Here is an 11,698-nt window from a genome sequence, read left to right on the forward strand (position 1 = left end):
AAACAAAGGAGGAGGCTGCAATGCTTGATAACAAATGTACTTATTATCTTGTAATTGTAACCCCTCTATACAGTATGTCCACAATAAAAAATAAATAAAAAAGAATGGATTTCTTCTTGGTATGTTTTCAAAATAGAAAAGTTATGAAGAATAGAAATCTGAGGTTCCAATAATAATATGAAGTTTCAATGATATGAGGTTTCAATAATATCTGGTTAAAATGATAGTACAGATTGCATATCATGCTGCAATAAAAATAAGACACATGGGGCTGGGAAGTTGGCTCAGTGGTAGAGTGCTTGCCTCACATGCATGAAGCCCTGGGTTTGATTCCTCAGTACCACATAAGCAGAAAAAAGCTGGAAGTGGTGCTGTTGCTCAAGTGGTAGGGTGCTAGCCTTGAGCTGAAGAACTGAGGGACAGCGTCCAGGCCCAGAGTTTAGCCCCCACAATCAAAAAAAAAAGACATATAATATCTAGTGATATAGAAATATGTTGAGATTAGGAAACTATAGTATAATACTCATTGATGAGCATAAATAATACTCATTAATACTTATTAATAAAAATACTTATAAACAAGGAGTGTAAATAATACTGGCAATTGCAACCTCTCCATAATCTTAATCCTGGTAAATTTAATAGTCAGATAACTAATTTTGTGCACTGCTGGGAATCAAACTTATGGGCTCTAATGTATAGTCAAGTATTCCTCCACTCCTAGCCCCACACCTAACTTTACAACTAATCTCCACAGGTACCCCAATTCTAACAAATCCTCAAGTCTACAAGCTGTTTCCATCCACTGACTGCTGTCACATTTTTTGTTTTAGTGGTAGCTCAAATTCAGCTTTTATTTTTTTATTTTTAATATATATTTTTAAGATACAGTACAGGGGGATTAGTTACATGAGCAAGGTAAGTCCTTTTCCTATTGAGCATTGTTACCCCTCCTTTGTTTTTCCCTTCCCATCCCATCCCATCCCCTACCCCACCCCGCAAAGTTGTAAAGTTCTTTTTCAAAATAGTGTCTTGTACATCTCATTGTTACAATGGGTCACCCTGTATCCTTATTTCAGCATTTTGTTATTTCCCTTCCCCTCCCCAAATTAGAAAAATGTATATATAAGATGCAGGACACCGGAATCAAATACAGTGACAACAGTGGTTATAACCCCGGGGAAAGAACATACAAAGAAACACACACAAAAAAAAAATCACATTAAAAAGAACAGGAAGAAAGATAAAATCTCTTGTATCCCTATCTTGGAATTCATTTTGATTAGCACCAGCTTATATAGTCATATAGCTTTTGACCTCTTCTGCTTGTCCTAGACATATACTAGTTATTATATACTTAGAACTCAAAAAATTAAATCCCTCAACAACAAATCCTCAAAGAAACAACTGCCTGATTAATAAGTGGGCTAAAGACTTAAAGAGAAACTTCTCTGAAGAGGAAATAAGAATGGACAATAGACACATGAAGAAATTGTCAACCTCACTAGTCATGAAAGAAATGCAAATCAAAACACATTGAGATACCACCTCACCCCAGGTGGAATGGCTACAATCAAGAAACCTAATAACAACAGATGCTGGAGGGGATGAGGACAGAAGGGAACCCTACTGCATTGTTGGTGGGAGTGTAAACTTGTTCAACCACTTTGGAAAGCAGTATGGAGGTTCCTCAAAAGACTCCACATAGAACTCCCCTATGACCCAGCAATCCCACTTTTAGGCATTTACCCAAATGATGACAAACAAGACCATACTAAAGCTACCAGCACAACTATGTTTATCATAGCATTATTCACCATAGCTAAGATATGGAACCAATCTAGATGCCCCTCAGTAGATGAATGAATCAAGAAAATTCTATGCCTCCATCAGAAAGAATGACATCACCCCATTTGTTAGGAAATGGAAAGTCTTGGAAAAAATTATATTAAGTGAATGAAGTAAGCCAAACTCAAAGAAACATAGGTCCCATGTTTTCCCTTATCTGCTGTCACATTTTACACTGTACTTTACCTTCTCAGGTACTACTGTCCCTCCCTAACCAACTCAATGTCCACAGCCAATCATTACAATCACTTCTCTGCATATACTTTAACATCCCAACCTCCTTTCCCCACTTTGCCTTATTCTTTTGACAAAACATACTGCAAAATCCAGTTCAATCTAGCACTCTGCTTGTCCTGTGCCTTTGCAACCAAAACATGTCAGAAGGAAAACTGAAAAATCACCCTGCTTATCATCAAATCTGTGGCAACTAACCTAAGTGCCCTCTTAATATTGTTCCATAATATTTCAAATTTCCTTAACTCACACTCCCTTCTATGACAAGACTCTTTTGTAGCCTCCTTTTTCCTCAAACTTCCAGAATTTTCTTTCTTAGCCTCATTATCAACAATTTTTATTTTATCAGTTATTTTCCATGTATCACTAAATAACACAATCAGAAGAGACTTTCAGGAGCTCCTTGCTCATGAGCTGTTCTCCCTGTTCTAACAATGAAGGGACCGTCAGCGTACCTGACACCAGCGCTTAGACTCAATTCAAAAGATCCTCACAAGCCCTTCTTCCTAGTCAACAACATCTTTCCAACAACTTCCAACTCCTATATTATCAGCCCCTCAAATTATTAAATCAAATTAATTTCTCATTATTTCAATTAAATGGCAACTCTCCTCAGCACACCCACAGGGATTATCATCTCTTCTATCCTGATCTCACTTCTTACAACTAGTACTTCATTAGTCTTCTTGCTTTTTTGGAGAAAGCACTGGGAAAACACTATGCTGGCTGTCTGCAAATCCTCTCCTCTCCTGTTTCTGGAATCATTTTTACATATAGACTTTTGATTTCCAAACTGCTAAATCCAATAATCAAGTCTCATATTTTCCTTGCATACTGGGAGCACTGAAACTTCCTTCTCCTTGCCATCTCCAAGACACCAGTCTATTGTTTGTCCATCTCATGTGGCTACTCCTTTATTTGTCTTTCCCAGTTAACTCTTCAATGTCCTAATACCAAAAGCTTGGAGCTCAGATGTGTCTGCACCTACTCTTCTCTCTCTGTCCATATCCACTACTACCTTGATGATCTCCTCTCTACAACTTCAAATACTTGTACCATTTATATGGTAAAGTGCCTCAACTCCCTGAAGCCTAACTTCTCTACACTCCAAGTACACAGTCAATTTCCTACTCAATATGTCTATTTACATAACTCATAAGCCATTCAAATTTAACACATTCTAGACAGAGATCTTGATGTCTGATGTTTCCTGATGAATGCTTTCCTCACAATCTTCTTCAATATTAGTTAAATGGCAGCTCCAATTCTTACTGCTCTGTCCCCAAAATCTTGAACCATCCTTGACTTTTCTTTCTCCTACTCTGTAGCTTATTCATCAGCAAATGTTGTCAGTTAGACCTTCAATGTACATCTAGACATAGACTTCATCAAATAACCTGTTTAACTCAGCAATGTGATCCAAACTACCATCATTTTTTGCCTGCTATAGTAATTGACCAACCGATTTTATGAATCTACTCTGTGTCCATTCTCAACACAACAGCTTAAAAGACTAGAAAAAAATCCTCGCCAAATCTTGTCACCCTTCTGTCCTTCCAAGGTTTCCCATCTCATAGAGAGTAACACAGAGTTTTTGCTTTGGCCTTCCGAAGTCATATGTGATTTAGCACACCATTCATTTTATCACTGAACTTATCACACAGTATTCTGTGTTTCAGTCACATGATCTAAGCCTAGTCTTTGAGGAATCAGGAATCTCTCACCTCAGTAACTTTGTACTTGCTGTTTTCATCCCAAATACCTGTTTAATCCTTCACCTTCTTCAGATTTTGCTCTAATGCCAGCCTCTCAATGAGGACCTCCCTGGCCCCTTCCTATTTACCTCCTCTGCTTTATTTTTCTTTAGTACTTACCACTCACTATCAATGGGGTACTTTACTTTAGCTATCTTGATTATTGTTTCTACCCTTCCAGACTACATAAGATCAACAAAGACCAGGACTTCCATTTATTTTCTTCTCTGCTGTTATCGCCAGTGCTAAAATGGTCCTAGAACATAGATGAAATACAACTACCACATAATAAACAGTGTTGAGTGTCTCCTCTCCCGGCTGAGGGAGGGAGAGAATGTATCATGGGAGAACATGGGAGAATGTATCATGTGGAATCATATGCCACTACCAAAAAAAAATATGCAATACTTTTGCCTTACTAAAAGGAGCTTAATAATAACATCACCCACATACAATAGATTGAATTTTCTACAATCTGATCATTCATTAACGAAACTAAAATAACCAGTACTATAAAAGATGTCTTCCTCCAAAGTGTAAGTATTTACCTTAGTAAAAACATTCTTTGATGTTTCCAAGCCATCTTGAGAGAACATTCTTTTCCTCTGCTCTGGGACTGGAGGTTTCCCTTTAGAGGGAGACACTAAAACAGCCCCTCCTGGAAAATGGAGAAGGGGGGTTCAAGTAAACTGAGTTATCACATAGAAAAAGCAGGCTATGAAAGAACTACACTGGTGTTCCCTATTACCAACAGCTGGAGTAGTAAGATCATGATGAGTCCTCTGGACCCCTCCAAGCTCCTTCAGCTTTGGAGTAGGAAGCCTGCCTCCTTTTCCTGATGATGATACAGAAGAAATATCTGACCTACAAGTGGAAACAATCTGTTAGGAAGCATTTACTTGAGAAAATACAACCAAAAGTACTTTGCCATCATTTCTATATAAAATTTCTAAAAAGGCTATTTTGTTTCTAAAATGAAATAACAAATTCTATACAGTTAAGAGGGACTGAATACTAGGAAAGTTGGGAGATTGTGGCAAGTCAGCAACAACATGGCTGAGAGTCCTTCCATTAAGTCAGAGGCCAAGTCCCACAGCAACAGACCACACATATATTATTAACTGTAAAAAACCATGCCCCCAACAATGTACAAATAAAACAGCAGGAATTAGCAGGTCTTACAAACCACGTTTTAAAAACATATTATAAAATACTGTTCCCTTCTTTTCTGATGTATGTTATGTCAAAAAAACGAACTTTACAACTTTGGGGGGGGAGGGGTGCTTGGAGGGCAGAAATGCTAAGAGGAAACAAAGGAGGAGGCAACAATGCTTGATAAGAAATGTACTCATTACCTTGCTCATGTAATTGTAACCCCTCTCTCTGTACTGTATTTTCACAATAAAAAAAACTTATTAATAAAAAAGAAAATTTTTAAAATAAATAAAAAATAAAAATATATTATAAAATACTGTTCCTTTCTTTTCTGTTGTTTGATAAAAACCATCTTACACTAATGATCAGCTTTCTCACTAAATGAAGAAAGTCATTCTAGCACTGTAACTGCAGAACACAAATGAAAATAATCCAACTGCTTCCCCAAGTAGCCCACTGTTTAAATGTTCAATTACCCATTCGCAGTGACTCCAATATCTGAATCAAATTACAGGCATCTACCAGATAGCAGGGCTGCCTTTTTGACAGTAAAATGAAATCTGCTCTGCATTAGTCATCAAACTTAACCACTATACTTACTGACAAAACAAAATACATGTTAGTCACATACCATAATGTGCCATAAACTGGGAAATTTAAAATTCTCACCCTTCTTTTATCTTGTCTGCCTTAGATTTCTCATGTACATCCAACATCTCTGGCTCTTCCATGCAAGACGGCTTGTCCCTTCCCTGCTCCTCCTCCGGTTCTCCATTGAGACGTTTACGCCCATCTTCACCGGTGTTTTCTGCATCCCAAGCCAGCCGCCTGCTAACAGGTATGGTGGGAGCATCAGACATGTCCAATTTGTCTGTGGCATTTTGCTGGGGCGGTTCTTCCAAGATACCTTTCTTTACTTCTGGTTTTGTAGGGGAATGTTTCTGTAATGTCTTATGGCATGTATGATCTCTGCATGGCAAAGAAAGTTTTATTTTTAATGTGAGCAGTTAGAATTGTACATACTAATTTCAATGAGTTTATCATTTCCTTCAATTGTTCACATTGATATTGACTGAATGAGGAAAGAAATATAATTAAAAATTCATTTTGCCTAGGCTGAAAAGTCCCCATGGGACTCTTTTATCTTCAATTAACCCTCAAACACCAGAAATGCAGCTGTGGCTCAAAGTGGTAGAGTACTTGACTTGAGAAAAAAGAGCTCAGGGACATTGCCCAGGCCCTGAGTTCAAGCCCCACAACTAATACCTTCCCCCTTCCCCGGCAAAAAAAGTTCATTTTGTAATATAACAAATGACAGTATCTTCTGAGTTTCTATTACAATAGTCCAAAACACACTTATCTTCCTCACTTCTACCTTCACACATTCATAATTGCATCTCTGGTGACAAAGAGTCACACAGTACCTGGGACTTCACAGACATATTCAGTTACTGAAAGTTGATGCTTGTTCAAAAGCTCAAGATTTAGGACCAAATATAATTCAAATTTTATACTTTAGATTCATCTTTCTAAATCACTATTAAGTGGTATGTTTTATGATTAACTTAAATTAGATGTTACATAATTAGAATTTATAAATTTAGTATGCATGACTCTATACTGAATACTATATTTCCTATAATTCAACACATAATTTCTCTTACAAATAGTGAAATCATATTCACTTTAAAATCTCAAGCAGGAGACTTCTCCCACAAAATCAGGAACAAAAACATTAACCTCAAATTCACTAAGGAGTAATAATGGATATGTAGTAATAGTGTTTATTCTCTAAGTTTTAGCTGTCTTTTTTACTTGTAAAGTCTTTTTATATCTGCCATATAATCTTTTTAATTTTTTGGCAGTATAGGGGCTTGAACTCAGGGTCAGGCTTTTAAGCCATATCCGTAACTCTTTTTTCTTCAATAGCTTTATTTTTCAACTAGGGCTTCATTTTTTTGGCCAGGCCAGCCTGAATAGTCATCCGTCTATCTACAGGCTCCTACAAGAATACCATCATCAGCTTTTTGCCTGAGTCTCATTTGTTGCCTTGCCCAGCATCAAAACCATGATCCTCCAGGTATTTACTTTCATGTAGCTGGGATCATAGATATGAATCATCATGCCTGGCCTTACTTTACAACCATTCTTGCTCTTTAGATTGTTTGAAAGAATATTATAAAATCCAGTTTCCAGATTATATTATGAAATATTTATACATATATAAATATATGTAGCTTTGTCACAGAAAATAAATCTAAAATAATGAAATGAATGGCTGGTATATCTCCATTTGACTAGAAGATAAATTCTGGTACCACTCTATGATCTACATAAGCTATAACACACTTTTTCACCATCTCAAAAAACATCTCACCTGGCAAGATCTAATGCTCTGATGTTGCTACTAACGGTTCCTTCTGAACTTGTAGTTGAGGAGACATCCCAACAGCAATTATTATCAGACACAATCTGATTCAGATGATCCCGAGAAAAATGTGTTCCCTGAACCCGTTTTCTGTAAAACTCAGCCTTTTCTCGGAGTTCTTTAACCTACGTAGAAGAGTTCAGACATCATCTGTTATTATAAAGGCTCCTTTATAGATGCCATCAAGTAGCTTATCAAAGACATTGCACAAACACAGCCAGAGACCAAGGAGAAAGGAAGGCAAAAATAGCCACATACAATCTATGTGCAGCTAAGCAGAACTTAACAGAATAAGCTAAAGCATAATGCAGTTATTTTATTTGCAATCAGCAAGCAAGGACAAATTCGTAGCAGCTAAAAAAAATATTGACACCTACTTTTTAGTCCAACTGAAATTACACAAGTATTCTATGCATTATTACAGTTTTTAAAAGCTCAAAAAGCAACCAACCTCTGCATACCACATGGCATTTAGAGAATCCTAAGGGAGGAATACAGAAACACACTTAATGATAGGTTAATGCCATAACTGAATATTAATGGGAATCAATGTGATGCTGTACCTTATTATTCCACTTTCTAAGTATATACCAAACTTGTCAATCAATACTTTTTGTATTTTTAGTAAAATACACTTCAGTAACCAACACATCTTCATGTATCTTGAGAGCTAGCCACATTCCTGCATATCTAGGATGCTGGCAGGACAGGTAACATGACTGCTGTTCCTATTTCCCCACCTCTGGACTACTACTTACATGCTAGAACCCTCAACCTTCACCCAGAGGCTGCTATTACTATGGAAACCCCACCTAGAGAACTGTGAGATGCCCTCCCCCAATCTGTCACATTCCCTTGGAATCAGCAAAACCTAACATTTTCAAAAATGTTCTAAATATAAAATTTTAGATATTTGTCATATATTCAATATATTGAATATATGTGTAAAATGTTCTATAAACTATTGCACTACAGGATAATATGAATTCCCCAATGTGCAAACAATGTATTTTCCTATGAAAAGGAGCCTTTATACTCATCTGAAACCCTTATTTTATGTATCATACTGCCACCTGTTGGTTTCTCTAAATACAATTCTTCAGTGTTAAAAAAAAATTAGGTGGAAACTTAAAATTCTGATTAAAATCTTTATAAAAAATGTTTATTTTTCTATGAAGGTAAACCAAACATTTAAGATATCAGGATGGTATTGCTATAAATTTTTAATTAAAAAGTAACATATCCTCAGCAACAAGGTAATATATATGGATTGAAAATGTTACACCTCTAGGGCAAAAAAGTCAAAGCAAAAGAGCACCTTCATATGGCATAAGAACCATGCAATCATCAATACTATTTTAACAAGCCAAACCTGAAAAGCAAAATCCTAAAGAATAATTTGAAATACTGAGGTTTTTTTAACTGCCAAAAATTTAGCTTGGGTCATTTCTATCCACTCCTGTACTTCACAGAAAATTACTAGTGGTTCCTGCATTTAACGGGTAGATGCGAAACACATGGGTTAAACTTGTTGAATAGCCACCCCAAGCACTGTGAATGCACAGAAAACCTCGCTATAATATGCTTTACATTCTCCACCCTGTATTTCTAGTGAGTGCCCACAAATGTTCCATGCCACTCCACCACTGCGTAAAGCCCACACACCTCCCCCTCACTTCCTCCTCTACGTTCACAACATCCTGCTGCATTAACCTGTGAGAACTCTTTAAGATGAGGGAAAATGCACTTAAGCATTGATTCCATTACCTGTCCTGAGTGTGGACTAAGCAAAGGCCTGATTTAGATACCTGGCAACTAGAGATGAGCAGAAGCTTAAAATCTAAGAGGAAGAGCCAATTTGTACTTAGATTATTATGCCAATATTTAGTGTACAGCATAATAAGCAAAAGAGAGAGTACAAAGGGGGTCTAATTAGTACTATCATATGGGTAAGGAAGAAAGGGAAAGAGCAGAAGAGGTTGCCTTCGCTTCACTTGTGAGTACCACACTCTTTGACCAGTAAGAGAATGGACAAATGGCTTCTCTACATGAATAGGGATCCCATTTGAAACTATTTACATTTAGAAAAGACAATGTAATACTAAGCAGAAATTCTGTAAGACTTTAGTTTATTCAGTAGTTCCATTTGCTAACAATAATTGAAATAATTATCAGAAATCTCTATAAATAACTCAGTGCTGATGCCATGTTTTTACAAATGCAAGCTTTTATGCTTCTATAATCCTAAACTAAGATGAGAATTAAGGAGGCTGACATCTTTCAAAGTGACATCTTAGAAAAAAATCAATAGTGTGGATTCAAAATCAACTCCCACTTATTCCTATCCTTCTATATAGGAACAATCCAGCCCAGACACTTCTGGGTCAAGTAATGCCCTCATATTATATATTAACTATAAGTAACAGTTTAAGTAAAAAATTACTTTTCCTTTGATTACTGCATTACTTTTCCCAAGTTAAGAATTCAACTAAGGAGGGCAGAGTGATGATCAAAATACATGGTATACATATATTGATGTGCTTTGCATAACTAATTGATGCAAATAAAGAAGTGGGAGAAATCATTTTAAAAGTTCAACTAAGTCATTTAAAATTTATGTGCAAAAAAAATCAAACTGAGAAGTCACCTTATACTTAATCCTTACATATTACACATTGTCTCTCAAATGTAGGACTTGACAGAGTCTTGTCTATCCTGTTCCAATGGGTGAAGACCCATTAGAATAAAATGGCTTAAATGATGAAAAGCTTACATATTAAGCAAAAAAGGAAATTTAATACAGATATGGATTTAATCATTGAAATAAAATAGTCAGCAGACTATTATTAAAAACAACTTTCAGTAAGTACTTTACAAGGCAGCAGTACAAGGGGTCCTATTATGGAGACAAAAACTATACAACCATATGACAAAGCCAATCACACAAGTACTTGTGATTGATGATACAACCACCAGTGAATGTACAATGAGTACAAATGAGTACAATGATTCAATGAGTACAGTATTTCAAATTATGTCTGGCTTAAGAAAACTAACATGAGAAAGGAGGTAACACTATTCAAAAAGAAATGTACTCATTACCTTATTTATCTAACTGTAAACCTTCTGTACATCACCTTTACAATAAAATTTAAAAAAGGAAAAAGAAAAGAAAACTAACATGATCCAGAGTGAATCTGTATTCTCATGATAAAGTCAAGGAGGTCAAAATGCATGTGAAAAGTCTGACAACGCCTCTTCATTTAGTCTGTAGTATGGAAATGACGGAGTATCATAGACACCTCATTATCAGGGCAAGATAAATTTCACCTTTCAATCATATTAGCCCTCTCTGCCCATTAAATGCTTAGAATTGAGGCCTAACTACCAACTCATTTTTTTTTGGCTGGTCATGGGGACAGAACTCTGGGCCTGGGCACTGTCCCTCAGCTCTTCAGCTCAAGGCAAGTGCTCTACCACTTGAGCCACAGCGTCACTCCGACTTTTTCTACTTATGTGGTTCTGAGGAATCGAACCCAGGGCCTCATGCATGCAAGGCAAGCATTCTACCACTGAGCCACCTTCCCAGCCCCCCAACTCATTTTCATTTAAGTAAGTCCCAGAGACTAAGAGAATCTTTCCAAAACAAGACCTTCTCATGACCCTGACCTAGTGAAATGCTCTTATTTTCTGGCCATCCAGGCCCTCAGTGAATAAGTTCTGTTCTATCTGTGTCCCAAGATTTTCCCCTGACCCCATCAGACTCCCCAGACACAGACCTCTTGCCAAGATCTGACATGCTCAGAAACTGCTCAAGAGTTCAGCTTACACAATTCTTTTTATCATGAGTCTTTGATGCTCAAATTTTCAACTTGAATTCACTAGGGTAAACACATAAAGGTAGGCCCAGATAAAATCTGGGACAGCTGCAGCTTTGTCTCTTACTCTGCTTCTGCTGCCTTTGAGTACACATATTTTATCTTGAAAATTAATCTTTAGGTAAGACTTGGGAGGCTTCGATGTTGTAGGAGAATCAAATCTAACATGCTAGAGTTCTATAAATTTAGCTTATTAAAATAATCAGATGTTTGATTGTAAAACAGAAGTGCTCTTTACTTAAATACTCTAATAAAAAATAGTAATCTCTAAGGAGCCCAATGGTATAAAAACACTAAGCAGCCACCAAAGGAAGTCCGGTAACACATGGAGGCTGAACAACACACTGCTGAATCACGAGTGGGTCATGGAAGAGATTAGAAAGGAAATTCAAATGTTCATG

The 11,698-nt window shown here is 36.7% G+C and overlaps 1 protein-coding gene across 3 annotated transcripts in view; it reads right to left on the reverse strand.

Annotated features, from left to right (window-relative positions):
* Mdm1 (Mdm1 nuclear protein) overlaps positions 1-11,698 on the reverse strand; it is a 32,623-nt gene that overhangs the window by 5,672 nt on the left and 15,253 nt on the right. For 2 of the 3 annotated variants that reach the window (XM_013019711.1, XM_013019698.1), the window contains exons 8-12: positions 7,871-7,900; positions 7,369-7,544; positions 5,661-5,960; positions 4,585-4,700; positions 4,385-4,494 (exon numbers count right to left, since the gene is read on the reverse strand). In XM_013019711.1, the coding sequence (XP_012875165.1) occupies positions 4,385-4,494; positions 4,585-4,700; positions 5,661-5,960; positions 7,369-7,544; positions 7,871-7,900 (732 nt within the window). The remainder of the gene's footprint in view (positions 1-4,384; positions 4,495-4,584; positions 4,701-5,660; positions 5,961-7,368; positions 7,545-7,870; positions 7,901-11,698) is intronic. The other variant, XM_013019706.1, reaches the window with a different exon arrangement.

The sequence above is a fragment of the Dipodomys ordii genome, unplaced genomic scaffold, assembly GCF_000151885.1.
Source record: "Dipodomys ordii isolate 6190 unplaced genomic scaffold, Dord_2.0 Scaffold3, whole genome shotgun sequence".
NCBI classification, from domain to species: Eukaryota; Metazoa; Chordata; class Mammalia; order Rodentia; family Heteromyidae; genus Dipodomys; species Dipodomys ordii.